This window comes from Nerophis ophidion, linkage group LG07 (assembly GCF_033978795.1).
Source record: "Nerophis ophidion isolate RoL-2023_Sa linkage group LG07, RoL_Noph_v1.0, whole genome shotgun sequence".
Classification (NCBI taxonomy): domain Eukaryota; kingdom Metazoa; phylum Chordata; class Actinopteri; order Syngnathiformes; family Syngnathidae; genus Nerophis; species Nerophis ophidion.
The window spans coordinates 43,434,166-43,452,856 of NC_084617.1; the positions used below are offsets into that span (position 1 = coordinate 43,434,166).

At 37.7% G+C, this 18,691-nt stretch overlaps 1 protein-coding gene across 6 annotated transcripts in view; it reads left to right on the plus strand.

Annotated features, from left to right (window-relative positions):
* The window catches only part of LOC133556373 (multiple C2 and transmembrane domain-containing protein 1-like), a 439,257-nt gene that overhangs the window by 109,048 nt on the left and 311,518 nt on the right, over positions 1-18,691 (plus strand). For all 6 annotated transcript variants that reach the window (XM_061906234.1, XM_061906235.1, XM_061906236.1 and 3 more), the window contains exon 2: positions 17,864-17,978. In XM_061906234.1, coding sequence (XP_061762218.1) covers positions 17,864-17,978 — 115 coding nt within the window. The remainder of the gene's footprint in view (positions 1-17,863; positions 17,979-18,691) is intronic.

Sequence of the window (18,691 nt, forward strand, 5' to 3'; positions counted from 1 at the left end):
ACAGAGATGAAAGAGGGCTGTTTTAGTAACGCTCTTAATGTGTGACTCAAACGAGAGAGTTGGGTCGAAGATAATACCCAGATACTTTACACAGTTGCCTTGTGTGATTGTTTGGTTGTCAAATGTTAAAGGGGAACATTATCACAATTTCAAAAGGGTTAAAAACAATAAAAATCAGTTCCCAGTGGCTTGTTGTATTTTTTGAATTTTTTTTCAAAATTTTACCGGTCCCGGAATATCCCTAAATAAAGCTTTAAAGTGCCTTATTATCGCTATCTTTGAAACCACTATCCATTTCCCTGTGACGTCATACAGGGCTGCCAATACAAACAACATGGCGGTTACCACAGCAAGATATAGCGACATTAGCTCGGATTCAGACTTGGATTTCAACGGCTTAAGCGATTCAACAGATTACGCATGTATTGAAACAGATGGTTGGAGTATGGAGGCAGATAGCGAAAACGAAATTGAAGAAGAAATTAAAGCTATTGAGCTAATGACTATTGACGCTATTCGGCCATAGCGTGGGTGTACCTAATGAAGTGGCCCATAGCATGGCTGCCTTATTAGCATCGCCGGTAAAATGTGCAGACCAAACGATCAGGACTTTCGCATCTTGTAAGTGTTTGTTTCGCATTAAATGTGGGTATCTAGTTTCAAATGTACATACAGCTAGCGTAAATAGCCTGTTAACATTGATTAGCGTAGCATGTTAGCATCGATTAGCTGGCAGTCATGCCGTGACCAAATATGTCTGATTAGCACATAAGTCAACAACATCAACAAAACTCAACTTTGTGATTTCGTTAACTTAATCGTTGCAAATGCATCTGCAGGTTATCCATACATCTCTGTGCCATGTCTGTCTTAGCATCGCCGGTCAAATGTGAAGACACTTTGGTACAATCAATGGGGGTCTGGCGGCAGACACTTTTCCATCTTTGGGCCTGTGGTGCAACTTGAATCCCTCCCTGTTAGTGTTGTTACACCCTCCGACAACACACCGACGAGGCATGATGTCTCCAAAGTTCCAAAAAATAGTCGAAAAAAACGGAAAATAACAGAGCTGAGACCCGGTGTTTGTAATGTGTTGAAAATGAAAATGGCGGGTGTGTTACCTCGGAGACATCACGTTCTGACATCATCACCACATGACTGATGAACAGAAAGGCGTTTAATTCGCCAAAATTCACCCATTTAGAGTTCGCAAATCGGTTAAAAAAATACATGGTCTTTTTTCTGCAACATCAAGGTATATATTGACGCTTGCATAGGTTTGGTGATAATGTTCTCCTTTAAGGTGGTATTACTAAATAGGGCTATATAAATAATAATGAAAAAATAAACGTTGAAATAGGCGCCGGTGTTCATCAGGACCGATAATCAGCATTTCCGTTTTCTCAGCGTCGAGATTCAAAAAGTTAGTGGACATCCATTTTTTTATTTCATTAAGACACGCCTTCAGCTGACTACAATCCGGCTTGTTGGTCAGCTTTAGGGGCATGTAGAGTTGTTTCAGCATAACTTTGAACGCTAACACTGTATTTGCGTATGATGTCACCTAGCGGCAGCATGTAGGTGCTGAAGAGTGCAGGGCAAAGAACCGAACCCTGGGGAACTCCACACGTTACCTTAACAAAGTCCGAGGTCACATTATTATGGGAGACGCACTGCATCCTGTCAGTAAGATAAGAGTTAAACCAAGACGAGGCTAAGTCTGACCTACCAATACGTGTTTTGATACGCTCTAATAAAATATTATGATCGACGGTATCGAAAGCAGCGCTAAGATGAAGAAGCAGCAACATGGAAGACGCATCAGCATCCATCTTTAGCAATAGATCATTAGTCATTTTTGCGAGGGCTGTCTCCGGAGAGTGATTTGCCCTGAAACCGGATTTAAAAGGTTCACAGAGATTGTTAGACGCTAAGTGTTCATTTAGCTGCTGTGCAAATTTTTTGGGGAGGATTTTCCAAATAAACAGGAGGTGGGAGGTAGTTTACCATAAGGTCAGGATCGAGGTTAGGTCTTTGAATGCTAGGGGAACAGTACCAGAGGAAAGTTATAAGTTTATAATATTTAGCACTGATGGACGTAATAATACAAACAGTTCTTTGATAAGTTTCCCAGGAAGTGGGTTAAGTAAACATGTTTCTTTTATCCCATTTACACGCCGTAGCAGTTCCTTTGTTATTTCATCAAAAAGAGAGAGACTATTTTGGAGGGCAATATCCGTCCGATATACATTTGTATCTGTGTTAATAAAGCCCAGTTGTAGCTGGTATGCATTGTCTTTAATCTCCTTTCTCATGAGTTTAATTTTCATATTCAAGAAATTCATGAAGTCATCTGCCGAGTGGGTGGAGCTACTGGCAGGAGTCCCTTGTTAGGTTAGCGATGCTAATGTACTGACCAAATATTTAGGATCGTTTTTGTTGTTGCAGATGAGATTTGAGTAGTATTTAGCTTTAACTAATTTATAAATTATTAAACTATCACTCCATGCTTGATGGAAAACCTCAATTTATTCGGGTGCCATTTGCGTTCCAGCTTTCTATATAATTTAAGAGCTCTAGTTTCTTCTGTAGAGCTCTAGTTTCTTCTGTAAACCATGGGTTACGCCTTTTAGGGGCCCTTTTTAGCTTTAGCGGTGCTATACTCTCAATGGTTTTGCGCAGGGCGTCATTAAAGTTGTTAGTGAGGTTATCAATAGAGCCCACATAATTTGGAAATGGTGCCATTACCGAAGGCATCAGGCCAGCAAGAGTCAGCGTTGTGGCAGCATTAATGTTGCGGGTGCTAAAGCAGTTATTATTATTTTTAGCTTGTTGACAATTAGTCAGAACTTCAAATTGTATATGTTAATGATCGGACATTACTTTTGTATACGGGAGTATTATAATTTGGAGGTGGTAACACCCCTGACAAGCATTAGATCGATCGTATTACCATTGTGATGCGTGGGTAAATTTATTGTTTATTATTTGTGTAAGACCCCAGCTATCAATTATAGTCTGGAGCGTCATGCACGGAGGGTCTGATGAGGTATTCATATGGATATTAAAGTCCCCCATTATAATTATATTGTCGGCCTGCGTCACTAGATCAGCGACAAACTCTGAGAATTCACTGATAAAATCGACTAGGGCCCTGAGGGGCGGTAGATAACAGCTAGGTAGAGGCAATATGCACATCCCTATAGTTAGGAGGAGATGCCTCATTCAGCGCTAAACATTTGTCTGGTTTGAGCCAGGTTTCGCTGAGACCAATGACGTTAAGATTGTTGTCTCTCATTACCTTATTAACTAATAACATTTTGGGAGACAACAATCTTATGTTTACGGACGGGCTGCGACACTGCGGTGCTCTTGCTAAAGATGGAACATTTGGTGGAAATGCCGGACAGTTCTGCAGACTTCATGGCTGGCTCGCATCGTGGTCACTCCGTGATCACGTACGACCGCCAGACACTTCTGGATATGGACATATTGGGCCGTTTTGGACTGATAGACGCGGGCGTGCTAAACATGCTAACTAGCATGGGGATACGTCGGCGGCTACATCCAGCGGCATGTGAAGCAGCGGAGTCTAGTAGCAGCGGGGGCCGTCTACGGAGCAGACGCCAGCGGTGTGATCGGAAACGCGGATGTCGAGCGGGGCTAAAAACAAAGCAGAAGGCTAATCCCCACAGTACACCACTTCCCTCCACCCTGAAGACGGATTTAGATGGAAAGTGCGAGACTACTGGTCTGGGTAAGGAGTCTGTTAAATTAGAACAAGTTTTTTCTGCTTTGAGTGTTTCAGAGTTGGACATGTGTTTTACTGAGGTGGCTAACTATGATGCGTGCAGTTTATCAAAGCAACAAACAAACAATCGGAAAATCCCCGTTACTGAGGAGGCTAACCATGATGCGTGCAGTTTATCAAAGCAACAATCAAACAATCGGAACATTCCCGTCGTATCAATTCCTAGATATGGTCGTAATTATACTGAATGCACTGGGCATAATAAACACAACATTATTAATATTGCTACTACGGATAATTTGATAAAAAATTCCCTAAAACAGCCCACTACCTATAATGTAGGTTTTTTAAACATAAGATCATTATCTCCCAAAACGTTGTTAGTTAATGATATCATCAGAGACAACAATCTTAACGTCATCGGTCTCAGCGAAACCTGGCTTAAACCAAACGACTTTTTTGCGCTAAATGAGGCATGTCCTCCTAACTTTACACATGCGCATATTGCCCGTCCGCTTAAAAGGGGTGGGGGGGTCGCACTAATATACAACGAAAACTTTAACCTTAGTCCTAACATAAATAATAAATATAAATCGTTTGAGGTGCTTACTATGAGGTCTGTCACACCGCTGCCTCTACACCTGGCTGTTATCTACCGCCCCCCAGGGCCCTGTTCGGACTTTATCAATGAATTCTCAGAGTTCGTTGCTGATTTAGTGACACACGCCGATAATATAATCATAATGGGGGCCTTTAATATCCACATGAATACCCCATCGGACCCACCGTGCGTTGCGCTCCAGAGTATAATTGATAGCTGTGGTCTCACACAAATAATAAATGAACCCACGCATCGCAACGGTAATACGATAGACCTAGTGCTTGTCAGGGGTATCACCGCTTCCAAAGTTACGATACTCCCGTATACTAAAGTATTGTCCGATCATTACCTTATAAAATTCGAGGTTCAGACGCATGTTCGTCAAACTAATAATAATAATAACTGCTATAGCAGCCGCAACATTAATACGGCCACAACGACAACTCTTGCTGACCTACTGCCCTCGGTAATGGCACCATTCCCAAAGTATGTGGGCTCTATTGATAACCTCACTAACAACTTTAACGACGCCCTGCGCGAAACCATTGATAACATAGCACCGCTAAAGTTAAAAAAGGCTCCAAAAAAGCGCACCCCGTGGTTTACAGAAGAAACTAGAGCTCAGAAATGATTATGCAGAAAGCTGGAACGCAAATGGCGCACGACTAAACTTGAGGTGCACCATCAAGCATTTAGTGATGGTTTAATAACTTATAAACGCATGCTTACCTTAGCTAAAGCTAATTATTACTCAAATCTCATCCACCGTAATAAAAACGATCCTAAATTTTTGTTTAGTACGGTAGCATCGCTAACCCAACAAGGGACTCCTTCCAGTAGCTCCACCCACTCAGCTGATGACTTTATGCAATTCTTTAGTAAGAAAATTGAAGTCATTAGAAAGGAGATTAAAGACAATGCGTCCCAGCTACAACGGGGTTCTATTAACACTGACACGATTGTATATACGGCGGATACTGCCCTCCAAAATAGTTTCTCTCGTTTTGAGGAAATAACATTAGAGGAATTGTTACAACGTGTAAATGGAATAAAACAAACAACATGTTTACTTGACCCTCTTCCTGGGAAACTGATCAAGGAGCTCTTTGTATTATTAGGTCCATCAGTGCTAAATATTATAAACTTATCACTTTCCTCGGGCACTGTTCCCCTAGCATTCAAAAAAGCGGTTATTCATCCTCTTCTTAAAAGACCAAACCTCGATCCTGACCTCATGGTAAACTACCGACCGGTGTCTCACCTTCCCTTTATTTCAAAAATCCTCGAAAAAATTGTTGCGGAGCAGTTAAATGAACACTTAGCGTCTAACAATCTATGTGAAACCTTTCAATCCGGTTTCAGGGCAAATCACTCGACGGAGACAGCCCTCGCAAAAATGACTAATGATCTATTGCTAACGATGGATTCTGATGCGTCATCTATGTTGCTGCTCCTCGATCTTAGCGCTGCTTTCGATACCGTCGATCATAATATTTTATTAGAACGTATCAAAACACGAATCGGTATGTCAGACTTAGCCCTGTCTTGGTTTAACTCTTATCTTACTGATAGGATGCAGTGTGTCTCCCATAACAATGTGACCTCGGACTACGTTAAGGTAACGTGTGGAGTTCCCCAGGGTTCGGTCCTTGGCCCTGCACTCTTCAGCATCTACATGCTGCCGCTAGGTGACATCATACGCAAATACGGTGTTAGCTTTCACTGTTATGCTGATGACACCCAACTCTACATGCCCCTAAAGCTGACCAACACGCCGGATTGTAGTCAGCTGGAGGCGTGTCTTAATGAAATTAAACAATGGATGTCCGCTAACTTTTTGCAACTCAACGCCAAAAAAACGGAAATGCTGATTATCGGTCCTGCTAGACACCGAACTCTATTTAATAATACAACTCTAACATTTGACAACCAAACAATTAAACAAGGCGACACGGTAAAGAATCTGGGTATTATCTTCGACCCAACTCTCTCCTTTGAGGCACACATTAAAAGCGTTACTAAAACGGCCTTCTTTCATCTCCGTAATATCGCTAAAATTCGCTCCATTCTGTCCACTAAAGACGCTGAGATCATTATCCATGCGTTTGTTACGTCTCGCCTCGACTACTGTAACGTATTATTTTCGGGTCTCCCCATGTCTAGCATTAAAAGATTACAGTTGGTACAAAATGCGGCTGCTAGACTTTTGACAAGAACAAGAAAGTTTGATCACATTACGCCTGTACTGGCTCACCTGTACTGGCTTCCTGTGCACTTAAGATGTGACTTTAAGGTTTTACTACTTACGTATAAAATACTACACGGTCTAGCTCCATCCTATCTTGCCGATTGTATTGTACCATATGTCCCGGCAAGAAATCTGCGTTCAAAGGACTCCGGCTTGTTAGTGATTCCCAAAGCCCAAAAAAAGTCTGCGGGCTATAGAGCGTTTTCCGTTCGGGCTCCAGTACTCTGGAATGCCCTCCCGGTAACAGTTCGAGATACCACCTCAGTAGAAGCATTTAAGTCTCACCTTAAAACTCATTTGTATACTGTAGCCTTTAAATAGACTCCCTTTTTTAGACCAGTTGATCTGCTGTTTCTTTTCTTTTTCTTCTATGTCCCACTCTCCCCTGTGGAGGGGGTCCGGTCCGATCCGGTGGCCATGTACTGCTTGCCTGTGTATCGGCTGGGGACATCTCTGCGCTGCTGATCCGCCTCCGCTTGGGATGGTTTCCTGGTGGCTCCGCTGTGAACGGGACTCTCTCTGCTGAGTTGGACCCGCTTTGGACTGGACTCTTGCGACTGTGTTGTGGATTGAACTTTCACAGTATCATGTTAGACCCGCTCGACATCCATTGCTTTCCTCCTCTCTAAGGTTCTCATAGTCATTATTGTCACCGACGTCCCACTAGGTCATTATTGTCACCGATGTCCCACTGGGTGTGAGTTTTCCTTGCCCTTATGTGGGCCTACCGAGGATGTCGTGGTGGTTTGTGCAGCCCTTTGAGACACTAGTGATTTAGGGCTATATAAGTAAACATTGATTGATTGATTGAAAAAGCCCATATTATAGGTAGTGGGCTGTTTTGAAGAATTTTTGTTAAAGTTATCCGTAGTAGTAATATTAATAATGTTGCGTTTATTTTGCGTAGTGCGCTTTAAATAATTTCGACCATATCTAGGAATTGATATGACGGGAATCTTCAGGTTGTTTGCTTGGTGCTGCGATACAGTGAACACATCATAATTTGCCACCTCAGGAGAATGAATGTCCACCTCTGCCACACTCACTGCAGAAAAAACATTATATGAGTTGAGTATTATTCCAAGAGAATTGCTATGTGTGCTATGGATTTTCCAGCCTGGCGCTGGCCCGTTCTAGCTTAACTGACTCTTCACCCGGACTAACTGACACTGTAATTGCCTGTGACCGGTTTTGCTCTAGTTTAGTTAGTCAAGTGTAACTCAAACACATTTAAGACTAAGGTTTGGATTTAACAGAGATTTATATTAAACATATACATTTATAATTAGGATTTAGGTTTAGATTTACCACAGATTTTTTGTATTCAACATACAGATTTATATTTTATATTTAGGTTTAGATTCAACAGATTTACATTCAACATACGGATTGACTTATTAAATTTAGGTTAAAAAAATAGTCAACAACAGGAGACAACGTCCGCAGGAACCTACTGCATAGCGAAGGACATACACTATTTTGATTTCCTATTCTGCAGCTCATTTTTATTTGACACCTATTGAAATATCTTGTGTGACATGCACAAAAGAGCACTTTATTTGTTTTAAATTATTGTAGTGGCGTTCTGTACAAAAAGTGCACTTAAATTTAGTGTTGTTTTGATGTGTCATCTTAATGACATCATGCACAAAAGTGCACTCATAGTTTGTTTTAAAAATGTCTCTGAAAATCTTGCTCTTTCTGTTTTGGAAATGACATGAATGTTTGTGCCACTGCTTAATAACTGTTTAATAAATACAGTTTCGGTAAATTGACTTAGTTGTGATTTTCCTGTCTGTATCAAAGTTTAAAATAAGCATATATTAATGAAGTATGAAAAAGAATGTTTTATTGTAGACACATAGAAACCATCATACTTATGTTATTATATGCATCAAGTGTTCATTCAAGGCTAAGGCAAAATATCAAGATATATATCATGGCCTAAAAATATCAACATATTAATAAAAGGCCAGCCCCTTTTATAAATATATATATATATATATATAAATATATATATAACATCTCAGATTTAATACAAACCTAAATCTATGTTTAGATTTAACATATAGGTTTAGATTTAAGATTTATACATTCACATATACATTCACATTTAACATATTGTATACATAATTGTTTAAGATTTAGGTCAACATTGAATTTAAAATCTAAATGTGATGAAATTGAGCTAAATCTGAGAAAAGCGAGTTTAATCCGTGAAAAGTAAGCTAAATCTGAGCAATATATCAGATAGAAAAGTCAGACTGAACTTTTACATTCCGCACCCCTCAGATCTTCTGTCTGTTTACTTACCTGTGCGACAAATTAGTACCCCGTTTTTCAATTTTTTCATTCCATTTTCATGTTTAGACAATTCTTACTGATTTGACCTATCTGTTGGAAAACACAAAAACACTTTCTTCTCTGCCAAAGGGAACCATTTCAAATAAAACTCATTCAACAGAAGCGAAAGCTGAGAACTGCAGCTCCCAATACATTGTGTGGGTTCCAGAACTACTGAAAAATAGTTTTGTTTCATTCACAGAGAAGTACATTTTGTAAAATGTCACTAATGTTGACTGCGGACGGTCATCCCAAAGGTGTTTGCTGGGGTACTACTTCTTCTACACTAATCTCATCCAACAGTCGTGCTAGAAGAAAATAGAGCCTTATGCACTTAGCTCCATCAAACTGAAAACCGAGAAGTGCCAAAAATGTAATGTAATTGTGGGAAGTAGAAGAAATAGAATCCCTGGAACTAAGAGGTCCGGCCCGACCTATGATAGATTCTATTGAAGCTGTGTCTCAGTAACTTTGTCAATATACTGTATAATATTATTACATTTTTTATATTTGCTTGTTTATTTTTCTAGTATTTCTTTTTTTTTAAACTTTTTTTTATATTTGTTCTCCCTTTTAAAATATTAGTATCACAATAAAGTTAAAGTACCAATACTTGTCACACACACTCTTGGTGTGGCGAAATTATTATCTGCATTCGACCCATCACCCTTGTTCACCCCCTGGGAGGTGAGGGGTGCAGTAGGCAGCAGCGCTGCCGCGCCGGGGAATCATTTATGGTGATTTAACCCCCAATTCCAACCCTTGATGCTGAGTGCCAAGCAGGGAGGGAATGAGTCTCATTTTTATAGTTTTTGGTTTGACCCGGCCGGGGTTTGAACTCACAACCTACCGATCTCAGGGCGGACACTCTAACCACTAGGGGTGTCTTATATCAGCACCTGTGATTAAGTGCAGTATAAATAATCTGTGATTGATGGTTAATATATATATATATATATATATATATATATATACATATATATATATATATATATATATATATATATATATATATATATTTACACACAAAAAAAGCTGTCTACTTTTGTGTTTTAAACAATTAGTCCTTTGTGGAGGCCCAACTGTAACATCTGGTGCAACAAACTGGGTTATAATGTGATTTGGAGGGCAAGCCTTGAAGGGATTAAAGTCAACTAGAAGCAGCAGGGAGACTTAAAAGCTGCAATAATGGAGACCGAGACCTCGTTCTCACAATTACGTGCACATACTCCTCACCTGTTCAGGCTGCTCCCCTTTTTGTTGTCATCTCTGTCGTGGAACTTCTCTTAAATCATTGATGGTGTTCTGGAAAGGCTTCATAGGCAGGCTCTTTTCTGTGCAAAATTCAGAGTAAGTATGTTTTATTCCATCAAGGCCATGTTTGGTTAATGGCAGAGGAAGTTGGTATTGCTTGGCAGTTGTGTGTATTCATCTGGGATTGTGTAGAAATGTTGTAAAAGAATAGGCTTACAAACAGCAGGAGCACTTTGCAAGCAGTGTTTTTCTCCCGGGACAATTTCATGTAAATGCAGAGTACTCTAGCAGGTGAATGCAAATGTAATGAACTCTCTCCGTCCTTTCATCCCTTTGTAACTCTGCATTGGCGTTCTGTTTTAACATTTTCTCTCTGTGTTGGTAGTTCAAAGGACGCAGTCAGTATTTGGAACCATAGGGTTGGGTCGCGAGCGCATCCTCGAGTGCTGCAGTCTATGGGTTGCAGCGGTACTCAGTTGTAATATGCTTTTCTATCACTTGTGGCAGTAATGACATTAACAAACAATCATAGAGAAGCTTCTTAAAAGCGCAAAAAGATATGACTAATTGCTGTATTTTTATTTGAACTTGAATATAAGAAACATATCTTATTTATTATTTAGTTGTAAATTCCTGAATGCGACTCAAATTTAACTATTTTATAAGAAATAAAGAAGTGAAGTGTGTTTAAGATATCATTTAGGATGTATACGTAATTAAAACCTGTTAAAATGTATACTAAAACAATTTTATTTTATTTTTTAGAAATTTTTGGTCATGTGTGTTTCGGCAAATTAAGTCCCTCAAGTTTGTCTGCCAGGCTGAATCATTCGCTCTAGTCCAATTAGGTCAATAAACCTCAATATTATATATATTTTTTATGAACTTTAGTACATCAAGTACTATAAACACTATATATGTGTAATATCTCTCTCTCTCTTTTTCTCTGCGATGAGGTGGCGACTTGTCCAGGGTGTACCCCACCTTACGCCCGAATGCAGCTGAGATAGGCTCCAGCATCTCCCGTGACCCCAACAGGGACAAGCGGTAGAAAATGGATGAATGGATGGATGTAGATGTATATATATAATATATATATATATATATATATATATATATATATATATATGTATATATATATATATATATATATACATACTATATATATATATATATAAATATATATATATATATATATATATATATATATATATATACATATATATATATATATATATATATATATATATATATATATATATATATATACTTGTATCTATCTAATATATTGTTATCGGTACTCAGTTTCAATACATTTTCCACGACTTGTGGCAGTATTGACCATATATCAAACAATCATAGAGAATCTTCTTAAGCCCAAAAACATATGACTAATAGCTCTATTTTTATTTGCACTTGAATATAAGAAACATATCTTATTTATTATTTAGTTGTAATTTATAAATTTTTTCACATTTATTTATTTTTTTCCTTTCTTATGAAGTGTATTTGATTACTAACCAGTTTTGTAATCAGCCTGACCTACGGCTTGATAATAATCTTTGTAATTAACACATGGTTAAATCTAATTATTGAATAAGATTAAAATCAAGCGCACAATCTGTAATTCTGTGTTAATATTTGAAATGGCTGCGGGCCCCTCTGTAATGGAAAAGTTGGGCCCCATTGTCAAAAAAGTTAAGAACCTATGCTGTCAAGGGCATTCAAAAAATATAAAAATATGTTTCTCAGCTGTGGCCCGTATGAACCACAGCAGCATTCAGTTGTAATACACTTTTCCACCACTTGTGGCAGTCTTGACAATATCAAACAATCATGAAGAAGCTTCTTAACCGCAAAAAAATGTGACTAATAGCTGTATTTTTATTTGCACTTGAATTTTATTGACAGTTCATATAAAAACACATATCTTAGTTATTATTTAGTTGTAATTTGTTAATTTTATACATTTATTTTTTCCTCAGCTTTTGAGTCCCTTTTTATGAAGTGTTTTTGATTACTAACCAGTTTTGGAATTAGCCTGACCCAAGCCTTGATAATAGTCTTTGTGCTTAACACATGGTTAGATATAATTATTGAATACAATCAAAATCAAGCGTGCGATCACTAACTCTGTGTTAATATTTGAGTGGGCTCCGGGCCCCTCTGCACTGGAAAAGTTGGGTCCCGTGGTCAAAAAGCTTAAGAATCTCTGCCCTAGAAGGCATTAAAAAAATATAAATATCTGTTTCTCAGCTGTTGTCCGTATGAACCACAGGAGTGTTAATTTGTAATACACTTATCCATCACTTGTGGCACTCACACCAATATCAAACAAACAGATGAAGTCTGGAACTAAAGTCATAAAGAAGTTTCTTAAGCGCAAACACTATGACTAAAGTGGTGAAGCTGTATTTTCATTTGCGCTTAAATTTTACTGACAGTTCATTTAAGAACCATTTATTTTATTTTAGCACTGTGTTTATATTTGATTAGTTTAGTTTTTTTTAATAAGCCTGACATAATCCTTGATAATAATTTTGTGATTAAAACATGCTTTTATATCATTTGACAAGGTTGATCCTGTAAGTGGTTATGTATGTCTCGATGAACCCTCCTTTTAAGTATGATTTTTTTTTTTTTTTGTCTTTGTTTTTTTCAGGTGAACATTTACACCAAAAAATGTCTCGGTCTTAGTACGATTAACACACTTTAGTGACAAAGTCTTTTTTTGGATTACTGCTGCAAAATAAGCCACCAATGAGTCTGTGTTTCCAGAGTGTCACTGAATACCACACACTGTTATGCTAAGTTTAGCCAAACCATCGAGTGTAATAAGCCACTGTCCTCTGTAGTCAGTGTAAAATGTAATCAAATATAGTTACTTGTTACTTTACCAAAAAAGTAAATGAATTAACTAACGGAATTAGTATTTTATAAATGTAATTAATTGCACGGTAAATTAAAAAGTAATCAAATATAGTTACTTGTTACTTTACCAACAAAGTAAATGAATTAACTAACGGAATTAATCTTTTATAAATGTAATTAATTACAAGGGAAATTAACTAAGATGTTACTTTAAAAGAAAAAAGAAAAATTGAGAGATGTTTAAATGGAAACTGCACTTTTTTTTTTTAATTGTGCCTTTTGTTCACAATTATTATGAGAAACAAGAAGACATGCCTTTTTTTTTTCATTATTTTAAAGTTGATAAACGCTTCGGCAACCTCCGTAGATTCTATGTCACTGTAGTAACACTTTTGCACTCTGACCATGTTATTAGGTCAGTCACACAGGAAATACGCAAACATTGGAAATAGATTCATACAGTCACAATCCTTATGTAAGACCGAAACACATATGCTTCGCTTTTTTATGCGTTCGAAATCGTAAATAAATATCTAACAATTGAGTCAACAGCTGGAGGGTCCTCTATTGCGCTCATTATACACTGTAAAAACCATCTAGAATGCGCCAACAATACTCCATTTATTTGTCGTCACCTGCAAAGTAACCAAATTATGAGCAATATTGTTATTGTAAGTGCCAACACAACCAGACTATTTTAGCGGCACATTGATAGCAGTGAAATAATGCTAGTTTACGCGGCTATTGTTGACACGCTGAGCCCACGATAAGACAGCGGCTGCTTGGTCTCAAACTTGCTAAAAGTAAGTTCTAGATTACAATTCATGCATCTCTCACCTGCTGGTAGACAAATGTGACCAGGACTGAGAAGCTGGTCAACTTCAACATCCGTCAAGATGGTGAATTAGACACAAAAAGACGCTAGTTGCGTCAACTTTTTTTAACCTTTCCTGAGGATTGTGATTGATTCTTCATCTTAATGAAATTATGCGAGCATACCGTCAGTGGGCATCCCAGCGAGAGTGGAAATATTACAGTAAGTGTTGGTTTTATTTTGGTTACTTTGTATGTTTAGCACCGAGCAATGCTGCTAATGCTATACTGTTACAAGAAAGCTATATCCTTTTAGCACTCGGCTTCTAAAACTTATTGCTCATCCTCTTTGTATTAGGGCTCAAAAATATAAGATTCCGAATCATATTTTTTCCAAAAGTAATTGTTGTTTGCTCTCAGTCTGCTTGATTAGCTTGTTGTTGGAAGGGTTCTGTGGTTTCTAGCACTACGTCATGGATCATGTGACTGGCTTGCTCATTAACTCCTAAAATGGCTCGGGGATCTCCTTCATTTTGATGCTACTTTGATCATAACCATTTATTCGCAAATTTTGAAAGTCTGTTGGTGTCATAAATCAGATATATGATCATATCTTCCATATAGAGCAACTTTTTTCCACTCTACTGGTACTTTAAAGCGGTAGAGTGTCAGACATCTGAAGGATGCGGTCTCAACCCAGTAAGATAGTTAGCTTGTTTGTTTTGTTACTAGCGAGCTAAAAAGTGTGAGACAAAGTTGTGTGGAAAATAGCTATCATTTTAAACAAAATCCGACTAAATCAACAGAAGTACTTTTTAAAGCAGCGTCAATTTGGAGTGCAATGAAGTAACACACTATGCACTAATACGCCGGCATCATTAGACTAAACATGCAATTAATCCATCTAATGGATACATAAAATGTTACTAATTAATACCATTTTATAAATTGAGTATATTAAAGTGCTAAAAATGCCAGGAGTTAATCAATATTATACCTGTGTGCATCTTTTTAAACACATACTACTCAGTGGCCTAGTTGTTAGAGTGTCCGCCCTGAGATCGGTAGGTTGGGAGTTCAAACACCGGCCGGGTCATACCAAAGACTATAAAAATGGGACCCATTGCCTCCCTGCTTGGCACTCAGCATCAAGGGTTGGAATTGGGGGTTAAATCACTATAAATGATTCCCGAGCGTAGCACCGCTGCTGCCCACTGCTCCCCTCACCTCCCAAGGGGTGATCAAGGGGATGGGTCAAATGCAGAGGACAAATTTCACCACACGTAGTGTGTGTGACAATCATTAGTACTTTAACTTTAACTTTAATCCAAACATTTTTCTTTTTCAGCGAGATAGATCATTTCGCTTTGTTTTTATTATGGTGAAATCCCTAAATTCCTTGCAATAGTTGGTTGACAAATGTTGTTCTTAAACTGTTCAACGATTTGCTCACGTATTTATTTACACAGTGATGACCCTCGCTCCATCCTTGTTTGAGAATGACTGAGCATTTCTTGTAAGCTGATTTTATACCCAATCATGGCACCCACCTGTTCCCAATTAGCCTGTTCACCTGTGGGATGTTCCAAATAAGTGTTCGATGAGCTTTCTAGTCCAGTCTAGCCACTGTTTGCTGTGTGATAGTGAAAGCAAATCATTTAGACTTTTTCATTACCATTCAACACATTTCTTGCTGAATTGGTTATGCTCATACCTCAATCATTTGCGCAGCAATATTTTTTAAAAGTGCGACCAAAATAATATTCTTATGAAGTTGACTAAATTACATTAACAATGCAGATGCACTTTGAAGTATTTTATAACTTTGCCTGCAGGATATACGCATGAGCTTTGAACCATTGAATTTATTTACACAAATAAAAACTGAAATAAAAAATTATAAAAGTTAATATGAAGTGAATATAATTGCATGAGCTTTGTGGGGTCCTCTGCATCGCTTGAATCACAGCTGTCATGTGTATTGATGATTCGGCTGTATTGTTTTATTTCAGGGCTGTTATAATGGCGTCACACTGGAAGCAAACCAGTGTGTCTAGCCCTTGGTGTGCTTTTATGTTGCGCCTAAGAATGACGCTTTTGCTTTTGCTGCTTAGACATACACAGTGGAACCCCGAGGTTAGCCTTGTGTGCTAGCTCTCGGTTTGTAGTGTGCGCAAAACACTTATTGAACGGTTCCAATATCTAACACACATCCACACGGATATGCCTCTGACTGTTAAAACAAAACAAAATTAACGAGTTAACGCATGACCACACTTGGATTAATCATGCAATTTATTTTGACCTCTTACCTTAACCACTATAAGGTCAGTATTCAGATCAATGCATGCGTCAGTAAAATAATGATTCAGAAGACTCTGACGGGTGTGCTCGCTGGCTAATTTAATTTCAAAATACGGCCTGAAAGAACTTTAGATGAAACTGTTGCCAAGTTTTGTGCAAATCAATGACATGCATTCAAGTAAAACAATAAAAAACGTTCCTGGGTGACATTCTGACTATACAATTGTGTTTGTGTACAAATATTGGGGTATTTTCTTGAGCAAACTTTAACTATGCAAGCAAGTGATCACCTGTTATTAATCATGATTAATCCAAATACAAACAATTGATTAATAATGATTAATCCAAATAAACAAAAAACAGACGAATCATGATTAATACAAATTCACAAATGGATTAATCATGATTAATCCTAATCAAAATAAAAACAGTGATTAATCATGATTAATCCAGATAAAATAAATAATAAAAAATTAAAATAACCTAAATAAACGGATAAATCATGATTACTCCAAATTTTAAAAACGGATTAATCGTGATTAATACAAAATAAAAACTGAATAATCAATGATTAATCCACATTATAACATGGATTAATCATGATTAATCCACATTAAACACGGATTAATTATGATTAATCCAAATTACTTAAAAGATTAATCGTGATTAATCAAAAATAACTGATTAATCATGATTGATTAAAATGCTTGATCATGATAAATCCAAATAATTTAACGGATTAATCGCGGTTAATCCAAAATGAAACTGACTAATCGTGATTAATCCAAATAAAATAAAAATGACTAATCAGGATAAATCAAAAACAACACAAAACGGATTAATCATGATTAATCCAAATTCCAAAATGTGATTAATCTTATTAAAAATGTTTGACAGACATACAAAAAAAAACGCTGACTGTTCTGCCAGCGGGGCATCTTTTCTGTAAACGAGAAATATCCTCATGTTTTAATCTTGCGAGATCTCTCATCACATCTCCCTCTGCTATTTTAGCTTGGGAAAAACTACTTTTTTTTTTGCTGATATTGTCAATTTCGGAGATCCTCTTTACCAATCCTGTATCTGCCTTTTCTGACACATTATTTTTCAGTCTCAGGTATTCAAGGTGTTCCTATTGTATATTCCCATTTGCATTATTACCCTCATTTTGCCTGCTGCTCAGCTTCTCTTGAGGGACTAATATAAACTCTTGGTTGTCTCTAAGTAGTCTCCCAGTGCTCTCATTTGAGTTTTTTAATCTCCTTTTGCTCTTTTGTTGTTATTTATAGCCTCATCTCTGAGCTCTATGGCTGTGCCCACATGGCTGATTAACAGGAAGGCATGCGACAAAAAGAAGGGAGTTGATAAATGAGTTTAAGATGGAGAAATGATGCAGTAGCAACTGTTAGGGAATAGCTTAACTCATCTTGGGTCTTTCTAATGGCTCTGGCGGGAGCCATGTTGTGAGTCAGGAGGGGTTTCCTATCACAGTTGGAGTGAGGTAACCTTCTTGAAGAACCCAGAGATGACAAGGAACAGATTGGCTGTCAAATGACTGCACCAGATCAGTTCCTTCAGTTAAATATCGAAAAGCTTTAAGTCCAGTTTGCATGGCAGGTTATCATAACACAAAGTAAAAAGCTTTGCTGATTTGTACATTAATGCCGTGTCTCCACAGGGCATCACCACCGTGGAGTCTTGTAATGCAGAGCCTCAGCCTCCGAGTCCAACCATGTACCAGCTGGATATTGTCCTGAAGAAAGGCAACAACCTGGCCATCAGAGATCGCACAGGTAGGAGCTGATTGTATACAGAGATGCTATATTTTAGTATAGTATGTTTAGTCAGAGATTAAATATATTACTTAATGTATGTATGTATATATATGTATGTATGTATATACATATGTATGTATGTATATATATATATATATATATATATATATATATATACATATACCTCAACCCCACCCACCTCAACCTCCTCATGCTCAAACAGGGACAGCATGAGCATGTCCCAAGTTCCAAGCTGCTGTTTTGAAGCATGTTAAAAAAAAATTATGCACTTTGTGACATCAATAATAAATAGGGCAGTGCCCTGTTGGCATTTTTTTCCATAATTTGAGTTGATTTATTTTTGGAAAACCTTGTTACATTGTTTAATGCATTCAGCGGGGCATCACAACAAAATTAGGCCTCACAATGTGTTAATTCCAGGACTGTATATATCTGTATCGGTTAATAATTAAGAGTTGGACAATATCGGAATATCGGATATCAGCAAAAAAAGCCTAATCGGGCATCTCTACTATTTACATTGTATATTGTTACTGAGGGCATCAAAACTATGAATTAACACGTGGAGTACTTGACACTAAAGGTGAAATAACTGAAAACATGTTTTATATTCTAGTTTCTTCAAAATAGCCACCTTTTGCTCTGATGAATTTTTCGCACACTCTTGTAATTCTCTCGATGAGCTTCAAGAATTAGTCACCTGTAATGGT